At 49.0% G+C, this 18069-nt stretch overlaps 1 protein-coding gene across 6 annotated transcripts in view; it reads right to left on the bottom strand.

The window, feature by feature from the left end:
* Positions 1 to 321: 321 nt before the first annotated feature.
* The window catches only part of RALGAPA2 (Ral GTPase activating protein catalytic subunit alpha 2), a 136352-nt gene continuing 118604 nt past the window's right edge, over positions 322 to 18069 (bottom strand). For 3 of the 6 annotated variants that reach the window (XM_074578686.1, XM_074578690.1, XM_074578691.1), the window contains 2 exons: positions 15136 to 15257; positions 11504 to 12537 (listed from right to left, as the gene is read on the bottom strand). In XM_074578686.1, the coding sequence (XP_074434787.1) occupies positions 12500 to 12537; positions 15136 to 15257 (160 nt within the window). In that variant the 3' untranslated portion in view covers positions 11504 to 12499. Of the gene's footprint in view, positions 419 to 2465; positions 2491 to 3966; positions 4007 to 6349; positions 11483 to 11503; positions 12538 to 15135; positions 15258 to 18069 lie in introns of those variants that run through there. The other 3 variants (XR_012585940.1, XM_074578688.1, XM_074578687.1) reach the window with 3 other exon arrangements.

Genomic DNA, 18069 nt, shown 5'->3' with positions numbered 1-18069 from the left:
ACACCGGCGGTGAGAGCTCCCCGCCGCCTTCCTTCGCTTTGTGACGGAAACGATGGAGTGAAACGCACGACGATAATGCAGGTGACGTCCCATCATCGGCCACGTCTGTCTGAATGCGAGAACTGCAGTTTTCCAGAGCAAACCCCTTGCCCGTCCCCTTCAACATGTGCTCATCCCAAACTGTGAGTTCTCTAGAGGCAGTAAATAATTTCTCTTCTTTTAAGGTCTTCTGGGTCCCTGCGGAGTTCTGCTCCCGCAGCAGCTTAGTTGGAAGACTTGCTGAGAGCGCTGGCGGAGCGGCGAAGCTTCCCAGAGACTCTGCTCTTGGAGGCACGTGGTAACGTGGGGGAGGTCTGCTCTGCTAACTCTATTCCTATGGTGACAGTCAGGTCCGCGCTCGCGCTCGTGGTGAGGCAGCCTGCAAAACACAACAGGCGAGAACAAAAAAAAAGAAATAACGATAAGAAGAGAACGGCCCTGCCTGTCTTCGCGTCAGAATAACTGCTTGGCAAAATGCCGCCCCTCTCCACCTCCTCTCCCGCATTGATCTCGGGTATCGCTCAGGTGAACTTGACCTTTATAGTAGAAACGTGGCCCAGGCAGCTGAGGAACCACCATACTGTGCTCTCCTGGAGAAATAAGGAATTTCTCTTTGCCAGCTTGCCGAAAAAGCGCGGTGCGGCCAGGCGGTGAGCAGGGGGCAGCCTGCGGAGCCCCTGGCAGCAGCCCCTTTTGGGCCAGGGTCACAGAGCCCGTGGACACCCACACACAGCGGCCCCGCACTGGGGCAGCGCATGGACCCATCCTGCTCCCTCAAACCTCCAACAAAACCTACACAACGGAACTCAAAAAATGTTTCTTTCAAGCGTGTGTTGTAGAAAATCATTTTTGCCGTGTGTCACTGAACAGCTCTTCTATATTTAATCTGCTGAGGAGAGCTGGAAATGACTGCCATAGCTTGAATGCTTTCGTGAAACTCTACCTGGAAGGCGTCTTAGCCTCCAATAAAAAAACCAAAGAATCCCTATTTTTTTCTAATTAGTTCCACTACCTAAACAGGACGGCAAGTACCTGTCATTATCGGAGCACGCACAGCCACCGCTCAAGAACTTTATTTGTGGGCTGGGGAACCCGGGTGGCTGTAGCGGTCTCTCCATGTGTTTACACTTTGTTGTTCAACAACATGAAGTTACATCTCTGTTATTCCCCGCAGGCGATTACGACTAGAGGCCGGGCCTAAATAGGTTGTCTGAATGAGCACAGATGAGGATGCAGCTATTAAACGAAGAAGTAAATGAATAATGTGAGGCGCACGCCTGCCCTGCGCGGCCGTAATGGTGCTCTGAGGAATACGAGGAGCCATGCTGCAACCCGGCCCCGCTCTTGCTGCTGGGCCGCAGGCCTGTCCCAAGGCATCGCCCGCTGGGAACGTCATTTCATCAGCTCCCTCGGGGGGCCGGTATTTTTAAAGCACGTTAACTGTTCTCTCGCTCAGCCTCAACCCAAAGGTTTCTATGAGAGGTGGGCTGGAGGAACAGCCTGGCACCCCGGTGTGTGGGAGCCCGTGGGGAGACGGGGGGAAGGCTCTGAGCCCCCACGGAAGGTCAGGGCCAGTCTCGGCAGCCCTGCGGCCACCTCTGAACTCCACACCCATGGTTGCGTTTTGCAGCACAAACCTATTTCCAATTGAACAATAAGCCACAGATTCAGGCTGCGCTTTTATTTGCTGGTGCTTCATGTGATTGACCACTACAGGGATGTCTTTAACACTCCCTTCAACTTTGTATTAGCCCAGGCGACGCTCCCAACGTGCAGAAAACGCGCCAAAAACGCAGCCAGTGCCTTGGCTGAAGCTGCCGATGGTCGCGCTGCCCGTGGGGCGGTGGGGAGCAGGGACAGCCTGGCTCACGGCCAGGCCGGGCCTTGCCCTTGTCAGGCCCGTCAGGAAAGGGCGGTGGCTGAGCAAGGCAGGCAGGACGTCGGTGGGCAAGGTCGCGGCCGCGGGGCGGCGAAGCGCCTGGGACTCAATTTACCTTCTAAGGCCGAAGGCCCGAGCTGGCCCGGCTGCCTTTTCGACGCGGGCTCGAGTGATTCGGGGCGTTTTTCGACCTCCTGCCAAAAACACTCCAGCCCATCTCAGCCCGTCACCGGGGGGCTGCAGCAGCCCCGCTCCCTGCGTTTTAACGGGGACTTCCGTCTTCCGTCACTTCTCGGGAATAATGCTCGGAAACTCCATGGAGTCCGTCGGGCATGGGCAGCGCGGCATGCTGTTCCCTCGCCACAGGGGTTAAAACTCCGTCCTCGCGCTTTAGCTAACTCTAGATATTTTAATGACTGGGAGCAGCGAACAGCGCGACGACCCGGAGGCCGGGCTGCAGCTAAACCCAAAGTCCCTCGTGCTCCTTTGAAATCCCGCAGCCGGTTTGCGAACCGGCGTTTGCATTTCAAAGCCAATCTTTACTTACCAGATTTATACTTCAAGACCATTGACTGAAGGGGAAATATCACATTAAAAAAAAAAAAAAAAAAAAAAAGATGAAAAATGTGACTTAGCGTGTAAAGGCATTTTCTGTGAAAAATGCGGAGCTGTCGGTTTGGGATTAAAAACCAAACCCGCCGTGCTGTTCGCGGGGAGAAAAGCGTGGGGGAGGGAAGGGCTGTGAGGGAGGTGTCGTACTTTACATTCCTGCAGTTAAGCGGAATGGCAGATGGTCAAAATAATACAGTTTTCACCAAATGGACAAGCTCAAGCAATATTCATGCAAGCGCTGAAGAACAATGCATGGGCTGCGCATACGAAAAGCAGGCGGCGGGGGCAGGCGGGGGGCGCGGGGCAGGCACACCTCGCTCCGGCAGCATCCGCCCGCCTCGGAGCCCGCCACATTCCTTCAGTCCCAACTTTCTTCTGGCGAGTCCTTAGCTATGCAATCAACCTTGAAGCTCCGACCCCCCCTGCCCCGAAACTGCCTTGATTGATAGGGAGACAGCAGCTGCAGAGTGAGCAAGTAATAACCACAAAAGATAAAGGCTTTCATACAAATATTATAATTCCACTTGCAAGCTGTCTGGCACGAACTCTAATTACTTGGCCATCTTGCAAGGGGAGCCTGCAACTTGGTTGGGAGACGGGGCTCCGCTCGCTCAGCTGCGCTCGGCAGAGGCGCGGGGCCGCGCACGCCCGCCGGCACGTGCCCAGGAAAATCAGTGTCATATTGGTATTGGTGCTGGTGAGAGGCTTCGTTTTTAACTTTTGCAGTGACATGGAGGAGGGTGGGGTTTTGTTGTGTTTTTTTTTTCCTTTCTTGCTGTGTTTTTTTTTTTCAGAGGGTGCACAGGCAACGTGGAATTATCAAGTTGTAAAAAACCAAGCGGCAGCTCCCCAGTGGTGTAGCAAATAAAAAATGTTAGTTTCTGGCTTAGAGGTGGACCAGCGTCGTGCTTAAAATTTACAACTCAGCCAAATGTATGAAATTTGCAAAATGGGGGGGGGGGGGGCGCGGGGGGAAATCCACCGAAAGCTGCCCAGCACCTCTTTCCTGCTTGGTTTCTGGGCGAGCGGTGCCACGGGGGTGATGCCATGCAGCTCCTGTGGCCGCTTCCCAACGGAGGGCCAGGGCTTGCCCCCAGCACGTTGCCGGTGGCTGCCCTGTCCCCAGTCCCGTCCCGTGGTGCCCCGGCCACAAACACACAGGCAAACGGGCCCAGCCGTCACCAAAATGCTTTCCCACCGTGGCAGGAGGGAGCAGCCCGGGCAGATGGTGGGCACCCCACGAGACTCGGCGTGCGGGGAGTGGGAGGAGATGGGGCCGTGGCGACAGGGACAGGCAGAGACAGACTCGAGAGCCCCAGAGCCACCGCGGCCGCGCGCTGAGCACAGGAGGAGGAAGAGGAGGAGGAAGAGGAGAGCTGTTAGTGATGGAGCACAACACCAGCAGCAGCAGGGCCTGCGGGAAGCATTGCTCTTACCTGCAGCAATTACCGTAACGAGACCATTACATATTCTAATCTAAAGGGAGAGAACACAAAATCATATAAATACAGGAACAATACACCCGTCGCGCTCGCGTGAAGGTCAGCCCACCTGCTCTGGGCACCCAGCACAGCGGGAACCAGCCACGGGCATCACGGCAAATGGTGGGCACCAGCTGTAAGGGCAACTCATGACAGAAAATTCACCTCCATACCCTGAGCGACCTGGAGAGAAACGGGGGCCCACAGGGTTTTTCCTTCATAGAATCATAGATTCACAGAATGTGTTGGGTTGGAAGGGACCTTTGAAGGTCATCTAGTCCAACTCCCCGGCAGTAAGCAGGGACATCTTCAACTAGATCAGGTTGCTCAGAGCCTCATCAAGCCTGGCCTTGAATGTCTCCAGGGATGGGGCCTCCACCACCTCTCTGGGCAACCTGTTCCAGGGTCTCACCGCCCTCACTGTAAAGAACTTCTTCCTTCTGTAAAGAACTATAAAGAACATTTTCCTTGCCCCTGTCTCTCTGTTGACTGAAAAAACAGAAGGTGGAAATCTTGGCAAAAATTGGAAGGAATAATCCTCTCCCTTCAACTTTTGCCAGACTTGCTGATGTGGTACCACGGGACTTCAGCAGCCTCTTGCATCAGCTACGCTTCCGACGCCATCAGTGGCTTTCAATTTCAAACTGGGTAAAATTCAAGGCTTCAGAGGGACCTAAACCACTGTTACGCTGTAGGGAGGTTAAAAAAAACCCAGCGAGTGAAGAACATACACATCATTGGGCCACAGGAACTGTGGTGGGGTCACTTGTATGTGCAAAACCACACCGCGGGCAGTCGTACGCCTGCTCGTAAATAAGACGCACGTGAATGACGGACCTGATGCCTCTGCAGGTACAAATGCTTTATCGTGATGAGGGCTTACGCCTTTAAAATACGTTCCTTGCAGGAAGGGATTAAAAATTCAGTTAGTAATGCAGATAAAAATACACTTTAAGTGAAGAGTTGTCTTTGGGAAAGCTGGAGATAGATAGCTTGTTTTATTTTAAATCTACTGAACAGAACACATCGGGTTTCCCATACACCACCAGGGCACGTGCTCTTGGAAAAAAAAGATCTTTTAGCAATTTCTCTTCTCTTTGTGAAGCAGACGAACACTCCTGGAACCGAAATAACTCCCTCCCCCCACCCTTCAGCATACACAGGAGCACAGCAATATTGGTACTGATGCTGGTGAAACATCTTCTTGGACTTCTGTAGAGGGAACAGGCAGGACCTCTGCTGGGACAAGAGCAACACGGCGCTGCCACCAAGCAGCTCAACTACTGGGGGGTCCAACTCCTCACCAAAAGTGGCTGAACCCTCTCCCTCAAGGACACCACATGCAGAAAACCGAAAGGAAAAGCTCCTCTGTTCCCTCACAGGTGCAGTAACGTTAGAGGTTTTTTTTCTTCTCCCCAAACCAAAACCAACCAACCCACCAGAAGGCCACAGTGGGTTGAAAATCAGCTTTTGTGGTTGAAATGTGGTTGAAAATCAGCTTTTCAAGCTGACAGTGTGTTCAGCAACAGCATTTAATGAGGACAAGCAGGTACCTCGCGCAGCTTTACAAGATACGGGATCCTTACTGATGTCCTGCGAAGCAGCGGAGTTTGCTTTTAAGAACTACAAGACCAAAAAGGGTGCAATTTGGTGTTACAACACTACTGAAAATTTCATGGAAAAGACGGCGATTCGCCGCTGTGGGAATTCCCTACAGAAATGATTAGATAATACCAGGCGGTATCTCCTGCGCCTGCCCTTCCCTCACCCCCATCCCCACGCACAAGCAGGAAAACCCTTCCAGCCTTTAACCGCGTTCGCGCACACGTTTAAGGGACTACAACGGAACGCTGAAACGAGCTCTGGGTTATTTTTTTTTGACGCCATCTCCGCAGAACTATTCCGCGCTGCTCCAGTGTGCCGGGGCGCTGCTCCAGACCCAGCCGTTTTTAGCGAGGGGCAAGTGAAAGCCCACAAAGCCCTCCCTGAGTGTGGCCGTGGCCTCCCGCCCCCCACACAGCGCCCGGGGGACCGGTGGCATCCGGCAGCACTGCGGTGGCCGACTCCTTTTCCCTCGTTGCTCTCGGCCGACCCGGGAGGAACCGATCTGACAAACTTAAGCACAAGGTTATTGCTCTTACTTCGTAAACGTTTGCGTCCTCTGAGAAAAAGACAAGAAAGGTGGGTCTTAATGTGTAACCCAAATATGTAACAACAGATTACAACAACACGCGTGATCATTCAGGATTTTGAAGGTTTATACTTGAGAAGACCCATGACGCCTTCCCACAGGCCATGACCTATCCTCCCCCCCACCACCCCACCCCCAATTAACCTATCAGCCATGACAGGCCTGTGGAAATCTTTGTTTTCTTTCCCAGTAAATGTGAAGGTAATAAAATTCCAGAGTCATAGCAGTAAATCCGCTCAGCATTTTGACATGTTCTGCTTTCCACTCGCAAGGACATGGCTGAAAATACAATATAAGCAGCACCCTGAGCCTGCATGTTCAGGGGAGTGTGTTTTGAAGAAATGATCATTAAAAAAAAAAGCACTGGCTGCGGTCACGCAAAACCACACATATTCAAATGCCGATGGTCCGAAACGCAGATACGACAACAAACTGCATGTAAGGATGTAGGGGGATCAAATAATTGGAACTGCACTTACACCACGTGGCCCTTTGGTGACTTGGAATCACGGAATGGTTCGGGTTGGAAGGGACCTTAAAGGTCATCTCGTTCCACCCCCCCTGCCCTGGGCAGGGACACCTCCCACTAGACCACGCTGCCCAAAGCCCCATCCAGCCCAGCCTTGAGCACCTCCAGTGTCTGACTTGCCGTCTTTGGTATGAGCTGTTAAAATATTTCGTACTTTGTTAAGAGCGACTGCTGTCTTAAAGCTGCATTGGGATCTTTTTTTCATTCACCTTTTCATTTATCTTTGAGCCAACGCCAAAGGCTACGTGGTCCGGCCTCCGCAGCGACAGAGGGGACGTCCCGCCCTGGGAGAACAGGCGGGTGCTGTGGCCGGCAGCCAGGTGATGGCACGAAACGTCACTTGCCGGTTTTATTTGGAAATTCATTCTATCGATCGGCTGAATTCACACAGCCCCTCTTCCCCACAAACCCCTGGAAACGCTGCAGAAGGAAGAAGGACGTTGGAGCTGACCGTCCCGAGCCTGTGCCGGCGGCGCAGCCGAGGGCTGGAGGGGGACGAAGGCTGCTCTTTGGGGGGAGTGAAGGGGGCAGCTCACCCCTGCCTGCCCAGGTCCGGCGGCGCTTGCAGGACCAGCAGAAGCCAAAGGCAGGTTTTGTACCTGTTTCCCCTGACCAGATCAGACCCTAAGTGAGGCCCTGCAACAGCCAAAGCATTGGTAAATGAGGAGGTTTGCTCCACTGTTGTTTGGTTACGAAAAATAAAAAAAAGTAGTACCTCGAAAAGCTGCAACTGAAGCAGTATGGAGAATCTATAACAATAGGTTAATCGGGGGCAGAAACAACCCTAAAAAAAGCACTCTCATCTCCCAGCACAGGTGATGAGCGCTCGACACCGTCGCGTACCCAGCCTCGATTGTTCTAAAGATTGGGAAATAAACCTTAAATGTACACATCAAAGTTCTAATTAGTCGTGACTCGCAGCAGCCGCTAATTAGTTCTGCGCCGGTCGGCCGGCCAGAGGGACCACAGCAAGCGTTAGTGGTTACTTCTCCCTGGCACAGCCGCGGCTGGACGAGGCAGGACGGCACCACCGGCTCCCGCTGCCGCCGCCGCGGCCGCAGGGCTGACGTGCATCAGCGCTGAGGAAAAATGCAAAGGGGCCACATCGCCTGGAGCTTTCTCTGGAGCTGACAGCTCGAGCAGCTGGAGCTGTCACCCAGCAGAAGAGAGAGGCCCGTCAAGCTAATATTTTTTTCCCATCCCAGCGCTGATTGCGAGGGAGGAAGCCCTCCCTTGCCACCTCCTCTCCCGGAGATGGTCGCCGGGAGGGCTCCCTCTGAGACAATCAATTAAATGGAAAAAAGAAAGGGCGCAGGCTGAGAGCCCTGATGTTGCTCTCACGCCCTCTCCGCTCTACATCTTGAGGTCACACCGGGTTTGAGGGAGAAGCAACGCCAGCACCTCCACCGCCTTGGGAGGCCGGTCCAGGTGGCACCCCCTCCTAGGGTGGTGGGCAAAGGGAAAAACTGCCCTGGCACCCAAAGCAGTCTGAAACTGCTCTGTGCAAAGTAACGGTGCAACTTCCTTTTACCATTCCGCAGGGATTCTGACAGTTCTGAACCAGGCCTGGTCATCTCGGTGTAAATTTACGTCAGGTGATTGTTCAAGTCAGAGGAGCTACAGGAGGTAGAGACCTGATGTCACCTAACGATTCACGGTATTTTATAGAGTCATGGTATTTTTATATATATATACATATATATACACACACATATATACACATATATATATACACACTTTGCCCTATTCAATAATAGACCATTTCAAACCCTTACAGGGACGCTAAGAATTTTACTAATTCAAGAAAGTATTCCTCTCTCATGAAAAAATGCAAACTATCATAACCTTTGACTTTTTAAGAACATAAAGGCTCTGACCATGGCAGGGGAGCAGTCCCATGGTGTATTGAGGATGCACGAGAGCTTCTTTTTATTGCTTCGTACACGACTACCGGCAAGGCGTTTAAACTCATCAGACTGCTAAACGTGTAAGTAGATTAATGAAACAAGGAAGACACCACAGCCCGGAAAAGATTTCCACTCGCTGCCTGAGTCTGAAAGAAGAAAAATGGTATTTCTCATTTCTAGTCTTGCCTTTGCGACTGTAACAAGTGCTCCTGTGGGAGGAAGGATGCACTTCCACTCCCTCATTGCTTCATCAGTCAGCAAAATTAGGCTTTTGTTTATGGCATCCATGCGTCATCAGAGAAATCACTGTGATTTCTCAGGTTTGCCATCAGAAGATGCAGGAGGTGGATCAGAATCGCTGTGTCATCTTATTTGAATACGCTCATGAGGGTTTCCCTAAGTGCGAAGGAAGGAAGGAGGTAATGGAAAATATGAAATGGATTTATTCCGTGTGTCTCACTGAAAGGCATCTCTGGGGAGGAAGGGTAAATTTTGGGTTTCTGCAGAACATCCTGACTTTCCTCCTTCATTAAATCAGGTAATTACGCTTGATTCAATTGAAAATTTCATTTGGCACCTTTTCATTCTCTGCTCTCAAGCAGCTACCGTGGGCCAAGAGACAATTTCACCAAGCAGGAAAGGACCATCTGCCACCGGGCTCTGCCTCTTCGCGACGCCGAGATGCAGACAGAGCCTCAGCGAGCTCCTAGGTGAGCCCGTAGCTACCATGGAAGGAACATGATGACGGGAGACCTCCGTATTTCTGAGCTAGGGGTTTTGAGGCTGGCAGTGATGGAGGTGGTTATGACGAGTTGCAAGCCAGGAGTTCCATGCACGCGACGGCCGCCCCAGTGCAGCGTTCAGTTGCCAGGCACGGCACGTTCCTGGGCTGGCCAGAAAGTCCAGGCAAGGTGGTAGCTCCGTGGGAGAGGGGCGGGAAAGCCGTACACTGATAACTGAGACCACAGGGGTAAAGAGCACCTCCTGAATCCGCTTGTGCAGCTTCAGGCTCCCTCCGAAGGCAGCCTGAGCAGCCGGCTGGGATGGGGCGCTAACCCAGCAGTGGAAGATGCTCTAGCGTGCCGAAGGTCAGCTGTAAAAAAGACCTGGATGACATCGAGAGGGGAAGCAGCCGGGTCCCTGCAACTCCTCCTGAATGCTCTTCACAGGGAAGGGGGTGAAAAAATAAGAACCATCTTGAGTCCTGCCTCCTTTGGTAACTCTTCCCACTCCTCCGCTCCACCTCCCTCAGCGTTTCCTCTTTGTTTACTGCCTGGACAACCTCTACGACTGCAACGTCTGGCACCTACGATTGCACATTTTCCTTCTCACCTACTAAGTTCACGCAGACCTCCTAACGAGCTCTGTGCTAACGACTTGCGCTTCCTTCCACACCGAAGGGCAACGGCCGTGCTGGAGCAGGAAGGACCGGGCACAGAGGTTCAAGCCGGAGCGTGTCTCGCCGGCAACGTCCCGGGAACGATTGCCAGATGGTTCCAGCGCCGCCTCTTCTCGCCGTGGAAGCAGCTGAGCGTTGGGCTCCGAGCTGCCAGGGTAGCCTGGAATTTTCTAAGTCCCAGTTACTAGAAACTAATTTTTCCGTTTCGGGCAAGACTGTGGTATCGACCAAACCCAACACTTGGCACATGCTGCATGTGCAGCGCGTAATATCACGGCACAGCTACCCATTTTCAGACGTGTATTCCTTTTAATATCCAGCTCCATCCAGCCTCCCTAAAAATATGCAAAAATATTATACAGAACCTGGAGAGACTTTTATTCTACCTAGTACACACAACTGACAAAACAGATCTTCCGGGAAAATTCATAGACAAAGGAGTAAAAAAAAAAAAAAAAACCCAGGGAAAAAAACAAACCAAACAAACCCAAAAGGACTCATTGCTCAGTTAGCATTAAAAAGAGTATGTCTGTTTAAGACAACAGTTACTCCGGGTTTTGTCTTGTTTCTGTCAAAAATATATTTTAAAATCATGTGGCCATCGGAAATATTCCTTTTGCTTTCAAGTGAGAAATACAAAGCTCGGCACCTCGCAAGAAGTGTTTTAAAATAAACCAAATCTCGTGCATTGTACATTCAAGTATTTTCTACAAGAAATTTATGCATGTAAAAGTCCGGAGACAAAAGAAAAGCATGTGTCACCTTTTCAACAAAAAGGCTGCAAAATCTCAGTTTTATGTAAATAAGCAGGCACGGCTTCCAAGGCTTTAAAACCAGGGAATGCTGAAAACGTCTATAGTTCCTCAACTCAAGTGTTGCTCCTGGGCAATGCTATAATATTCATTAAAGAATCCATTTATCAACAGATACCACATGTCAGAGTTTTCCAGCGCAGTTTTCCTGACACTCCACTGAAAACGACGCTTTAAAAAAAAAATTAAAATGGAAAGGAATAATCCGAGATGCTTTCGCCTGCCCCCCCCCGCCCCCCGTTTCATTCCACAATAGCCATTAGCAACTAAAAAAAGCAAAGATTTACACTATATCCTTTCTGATAACGTCAAGCATTATGCTTTATTTTCCAAATCATTAGCATGCACAAGAATGACCTCATGGTGAACAGATGCACTTGGATATGGCAGTGATTAGATCAGTCCTCTCAGCAGTCAAGTGTGCCCATTTCAATTAACCCTTTGAAGCACTAACTGCAAGTCCGCGCTGCCGAAAAGCAGGTTTGTAGGCTCTCTGCAGAGTAGAAATCCACCCTGGGAAGTGTGAACCCTTCAAATGTAAATCTTTCTCTGGTGGAAAAGTTACCTCTTTTCCTTTCTAGACTATTCCGCTACTTCCATTTTCTAAGGGTTAACACGATTCTGGCTTCTGATCTTCAAGGCAAAAAAAAAAAAAAAACAAACAAAAAAACCAACACAAAACAACAAACGCTTTTTAGTCAGCAGAGGTAATTGAAGCTGGAACGCTTTTGTATCTGTGCCTGTTTCATTTTTATGTATTTTTGTTTTTTTGTTTTTTTAAAGAACACACAAGTATTCTGTTGAAGAACTGTTTTTCTTTTTGGCTGAGGGAGCAAGAACAGAAAAAGATAGCAGCTTAAAACCCCATCCTCTAAAACGAGAGAAATCTGCAGAGGGAAAGGATAAGAATAATTCAATAGTGTTGGATTACGAAGGATTTCCTGGGCTGACTCTCATACCCAGCCTAATTAAAATACAGCATGTAATGTACCAGTTTAACAACAAAGGACCGTATTCTCATCTTTTGTTCCTAATCTGCACATCCCCTAAATGAGTTCAGGGATGTCCATTCTGCCTACCAGGCTGCGTTTGCAACCCTTCAGACAGACAGGGCTATTGACGATAAGTATAGTCAGTTTAAGGCTCTACTCCTAAAAACAGCAGGGGAGGTCAACGGGACGATTTCTGTGCATAACATGAAGCACCGGCGAGTCTATTTGTGATACGGGAGACTAAGCCAGGGCATACTTCAAGAAACCCCCACCCCACCTGAATCGAGGGGAAGCATCCCTAGAGACAGTATGGGAAAACATAAAAACATTTAGTTCAAATAAATAGATTACCGTTATTAATACGCCAAGAATGCGGGCCATTAACAGCTACGTACTGGATTCATTTAATGGTCTTGATTTCCCTCTTATACTCTGTCAACTACTAAAAACAATCTTAATTTTAATTCAAAACCGTACTTACTCGTTGACCCTTTCTATTGCCCACACGGACATGCAGCGATGGCAGGACTGCAGTTAGGTGGTATCAAGAATAAGATCAGAGGAGAACTGATCTTAAATTTACCTGAAAAGTTTAAGCCAGGCAGGGTTAGCGGTTTCAGCTGCCTTGTTACTTGAGAAGGGGGAACGCAGACCTGTGTCAGCTCCGTACACTTACTGCTCCGTGATTAATTTCCCCTGTTTCAGAACAGAAATTCCCCTTTCACCTGAAGAAAAATGCCATCTGTATTTCTTAAGTGACAGACGGCTGATTTTGCAGACACCGGGCAGGTGAATAACCTAAGCGTGGAGGAGGCCTGGCTGCCCGCCGCACGGAGGGGACCGGCCGCACGCTGGGAAACACCGAGCAGCCGCCCTTCGCAGCCCGAGACCGCGCTGCTTGCCCCCCGGCTGTGCCCACGCCGGCAGGGGAACTGATGGCTCCGGAACAGTTTTTCATCCTTTCTAATCATTAATAGGGATGAACGGATGGCCGCAAACTTAGTCAAATTGCACCCGAGCTGGTTCTTTATTTCTTTTCTGATGCTGCCGGTACATTTGTTAGCACCCCGCCAACTTAAACCACCGTAAAAGCGGCAACGTGGAGGGCTGAGGTAGATGCCCGTGGGGCAGGGACTCGCCCGAGCGGCGGCGGGCGACAGGGGCTGAGCCTCCGTGCTGAGAGCCAGGATGGCGTTTGAGGGAAAATAGATCCTAACGGCAACGGCTGACACCGCTCTTGGTAATATTCGACTAAATACGCAAACGAATCGGTAGGGAGCGTGAGGAGACTCTCCTAAGCAAAGATTTTGATGCCAGAAGTCAGGACCGGCCTCCAGTTTCTTTTGTGAGTGTGAAATAAATTTGGCAGTCCGAAAATCAGGACCCGACTGGGGCAGGTTTTACTCTTAAAAAAAATTAAAAAAAAAAAAAAAAAAAAATCATGCGATCGTAAAAATGCAGTCAGGTACTAACGATTTAACAGTGTTCTGGAAAACTTAAGTAGACATTAGGGAACATTTTAAATATTATTGGCATACAAAATACATCACCGACTTTAAAAAGTATGGCTATGGTATTCTCAAATGAATCTGTCCTTGCTTGTCGAACTAATTTTGTTTATAATAAGACCGCCGTGTGCCGTAAGAAGAATGTGAAAACCAGATACAATTGTGCATAGAGCAAAACATTTAAAATAAATATATCTACATTTTCATTTGCTGATATGTCAACAGATGAACGATTCAAAGTGCTAACAACACTGGGCACGAAATCTACATTTCTATTGAAACTGATAATTTTTTTTTGTCTCAGACTTTTGGCAGAGCGTATAAAAGAATTTAATTCACAGCTGTTCTACTTTTTTAATGTAGAAAACATTAATCAAAGCTTTAAGTTATAAGCTTTTCTAATGTTGTTTAGTATTCCAGTTCAACAAAGATCAATAGAGGCCATCCCTGTGTTTCTTGACGCCTCTCCAGGAAGCAGAGGCGCGATTATGTAAATAGCACCGGTTCCCCTTTACTTCTGCCAGCTCGCTTATCTCCAAAGCCTTCTGCCTGCTGCTACTGGCGACCAACGCAAGGACATGCATATACCTCTTATCTCCCAACAAAGCTCTGAAAGCTCGAGGATTGGAGCCAGTAACAGTTTAAACAATGATGCGCGGCTGATTTTATTTGTAAGTGATTTATTTTTGGTAAATTTAATTTCTTCCTTCGATTTCTCTTCGGTTTAGATGGAAGATATTGCTAACGAGTCAGGCTAAAGAGAAACAGAGCAGATGTCCCGCAACGTTTATAAAGGTTTGAAATAAGCTATTAAACAATCCGAAAAAGTAGCAGGGAATAATTAGAAAGTGCCAGTTTTCACCCTATGAGCGTAGAAAAGGGATTAAGGAATCTTTGTTAAAGAGTCCAGCACACGGTGACCATATACTTTTCGGAGGCTGGAAAAATAAATCTTGAGGATACTAGAAATCTGCATTTCAGAGTCAAAGCTTCCTTTCAGGAGACGTTTCTATAAACTCAATTAAAACAGCAAAGTAACGGTTCGTATCTTACTGACTGCGTGCCAACTTAAAATCTCGATAAGGCACATTAAGGAATAAATCCAGAGTTCAGCATTCCATTTTCATCTCTCAGTAGGGCTGATGAACGATGAGCAGCGTTAATGTGCGCCTGTATACACACACAAGCACGTACGTACGCATATCCATACGTATATTTAAAAAAAAAAACCCAAACAGGTTCCAGGCCAGGTGTTGGAAGGAAGCCTGAAATTTGCTCATCTATATTTAAGGGAAAGGTTAGCGTACCGCACGCTGCTAGGATTTTCTAACAGAACACCGTTCTTAACGTTTCTTTTGCATTAATCCCTGACCCTGGTATCTCAGCAGCATAATCCCCATTTAGCATTAGTAGCAACGGCTTCTACTGCGAGGAACTCTTTTTCGATAAGTAAGCACCGATTCAGGCATAGCTTTTGAACAACATATTCCCAGCTCAGCAAGAAACCCACACTCCTGAATGAACCGGAGCACATTACTGAGAGAAAGTTCATTAACCTTGCTAGATTCGGGGGTTAACAGGATAGCTGAAGAAAGGAGCAGAGTGAATAGCTCTGATGCAAAACAAATTAAAATGAATGTCATCATTCCTTTTGATATTCATTAGTTGATTCAGGGGAAGAATGGTCGTCTTAAATTTGCAAGCATTTATCTACAAAAAACAGGTGTACATCTGCTGCTCAAGTGCTTCTTAGTGCTAAAGAGAAGAATAACGCGCGGAGACTCACCAGTTCCACCGAGGGAGTAGCTGGGAGAGGGAGAAAAGACCTGAGCGGCAAAATCCTCAAACGTCATTACTTCTTTATGGTTCTGGATTATTGCTTCGAGATACAGAGCTCTTTCCTCATAACTGCAATGGCCAGGTTAAGGAAATGCGTGCAGGGAATTAAATGCTGTTACACACCGCCCGGGAACGCCGGCCCTTCGCCATCCACAGCGACGCTAACCAGGCTGTGTTACACGGCCATGGAAAAGAGGGGACCAAATCTGCCCAATACTGCTTACCGGTTCTGGAGGCCAATAACGAGAAGTGAACGCACTTAACGGCTTGAAATTAAGGGTAATACCTTTTAGCTTCACGAACGAAAAGCAGTGACCCCAGAGATCCGACAGATTGCTGAAGTTACCCCGGGCAGAACAAGCCCCCCTCCTCCCCCCCAGACTGCAAGCATTTTTTAAACCAAACCCCAACTTTACCAGACAAGCTGTGGCATTACGGAAAGTTCCTGGCACACGATGTTCCTATCACAGTGACGCTGTCAGGCTTGGAAAATGATTAGATTTAGAGAAACAAGCTACAGGACAGAGGAGAAAACCCCCCCACATACGTATGTGCTTCTTAGAATAAATTAACCGTAATAAACACGACTCCTGAAAGCGTGAAGTTTATAGTTAAGGCAGGTGCTGGAAGGTGTAATCTTACGTATCCTAAATAAATGACGCCCCTTGGAAAAATTCACCCCACAACCTGCATGCGTTATAGCCTGCATAATGCAGACAACAAAGCAATCTAAAATCAAGACTATTGCCTTTTAATTAAAACTCGGCAACCTGGAACACACAGCATTCAAATGTGTAATCAAAAACCAGTCACCAATAAAACTTACAAGCGTAACAAGCTGAAGCAACTTTCCAGCTGTCTTAATAGGACCCCTGCTTGCGGCAGCTTTTCACAGCGGAGAAAGCAAATCTTCCCCTTTTGTGTGCAGCTTCTGTTTTCTCAGAAGGTGAATCATACACTCCCAATAACAGGATAACGCCTGAAACAAATCTACAATGGGCTGAAGAACCTCACGTATGACTTTATGAATTAACGCTCGCAGGCGCCGGTATGACATCTCATTCTCCGCTTCCTCCTTTAAAACAAACGTTGCCAGACCCTCAGTTGTGTTTCTGTTACAGGGAAATGCGTTCTAGCCCTGCGAGACCGTTCCGCGGGAGGCAAAGGCCAATTCAGATTTAGAAATTAGAAGCTGCGAGAATAACACCAGTGACAACATAATGCAGGTGAGATTATTTAAAATTGAAAAGCATTACTAATTAATACTGCAGTGCTGTTTGTGACTTTCATTACAATAACAAAAACACTCTGAAACAGTATTTTAAAAAAAAAAAAATCATCGTAAAGCAGTACTTAAAAACAGGACAGGATGGTCTAGCGTTCTACCTCAACGGCAATAAGCAAAGCGCGTCCTAATAGTACGCAAGTTCCTATAGGCATGGGGGTAAAAAAGAAAAAAAGAAAACAAAAAAAAAGGAATTTAGCTTTTAAAGCTAGCAGAGGATGAGCGAGATGTGATAAATCTTCTTATAAACTTCCCGTGGAAGCCTGAAGAAAGAAAATCAATACGCAGCATTTCAGAGTTTGCACCTGCTGACAGCGTTATTTGCCTAGTTTTTCTCTCTCTCTTCCCTAAGCCCAGGAGAACGCATTCCTGATAGCGCAAGCATTAGCCCGCCTGCGTTTGGGGCTGCCTCCCTATTATGGGCTGAACTCCTGATGACTCTTGTTAATGAATAGGCTGCCAAACTTCCTAGGAGAGGAGGCACACGCCTGGGCCCTATTCTAAAGGGACTGACGGATGCCATTCACTTCTCATTATGAAGATGCTTAATTCTGCGGCGCGCTCGGCTGTTGCCAGGGCTGTGGGGACGCGCGGCCGGGCGAGCGCCGGCCCCGGGAACAGCGGGACGCGGGGGGCTGCGGGGCCGTCTGGCCAACAGCCCCCTCCGACACGGAGCTGGCACGTGCTGGCGCAGCGGGAACAGACCCAGGCGTGACAAATTACTGAAAGGCCTCGGCTAAACTTGCGGCTGACGACCACCTGAGCCTGCCGACCGGCCATCAGCGCTCGATTCATCGCCCAGCCTTTTAGGCTGCCGGGCTGCTTGTGGGCCTGCTTTTAAACAAGGCAGGGAGACTATAAAGGCTTTTCATGCTATGCCTAATAATATCCTGCTGTTTAATGAAAGACCTTGCACATCTAACACATAAGCATACAATGCGCAGAACAACTGCTAACACACCACAAGTTTGTACCGATTTCGCTAAATATTGCACGGAAAAAAAAGAGCGGGGAGGTTTGGACTAGGTTAGCTTCGCATCTCGTAACATCCGTGTTTATGAGATGGAAGATGCCCCCAACCGCGCAAAAGACTGGGGAAAAAAACCCACTCAGCCACACAGCTGGGCAGCTACAGGAGAGGGCATCCGAAAAATAACGTACTGAGCTGAGCTTAAGCCAAGGTCCAGGGAGCCGCGCAGATCGATGAGCGGCTTTAGCGGCGTACGAGGAAGATCCCAATTCAGTGCCGCTCCTGCAGATTAAAAAGCTGAAAGCCGTGGGTGCAGACGCCGCCGACTCGGCGAGGCAGGTCGCTGCATAAACCGGCTCCGCTTCGCCAGCAGCCTTCCCAGCTCAGCGTGCTCCTTATGCCTCTCCCAGGAGCACGACTACCGGGAGCACCGCAGCACGGCGGCTCCCGCCGTACGGGGCAGCGAGCGAGATGCTCGGACTCGTTTTCACCGACAGTCCCATCTAAAAAGCATTCAGTCCCTGCGCGGAAATGAAACTAAACTCTCTGCTCTCTCTATTTTAACTCATACGTGTATCTGGGGAAAACGGTTTGGGTTCGCTAAAAAAGAAAAAAAAAAAATTAAA

The sequence above is a fragment of the Larus michahellis genome, chromosome 3 (genome assembly GCF_964199755.1).
Source record: "Larus michahellis chromosome 3, bLarMic1.1, whole genome shotgun sequence".
Taxonomy (NCBI): domain Eukaryota; kingdom Metazoa; phylum Chordata; class Aves; order Charadriiformes; family Laridae; genus Larus; species Larus michahellis.
The sequence above is the reverse complement of the archived record's forward strand: the minus strand, read 5'-3'. Positions and strand labels throughout refer to the sequence as shown.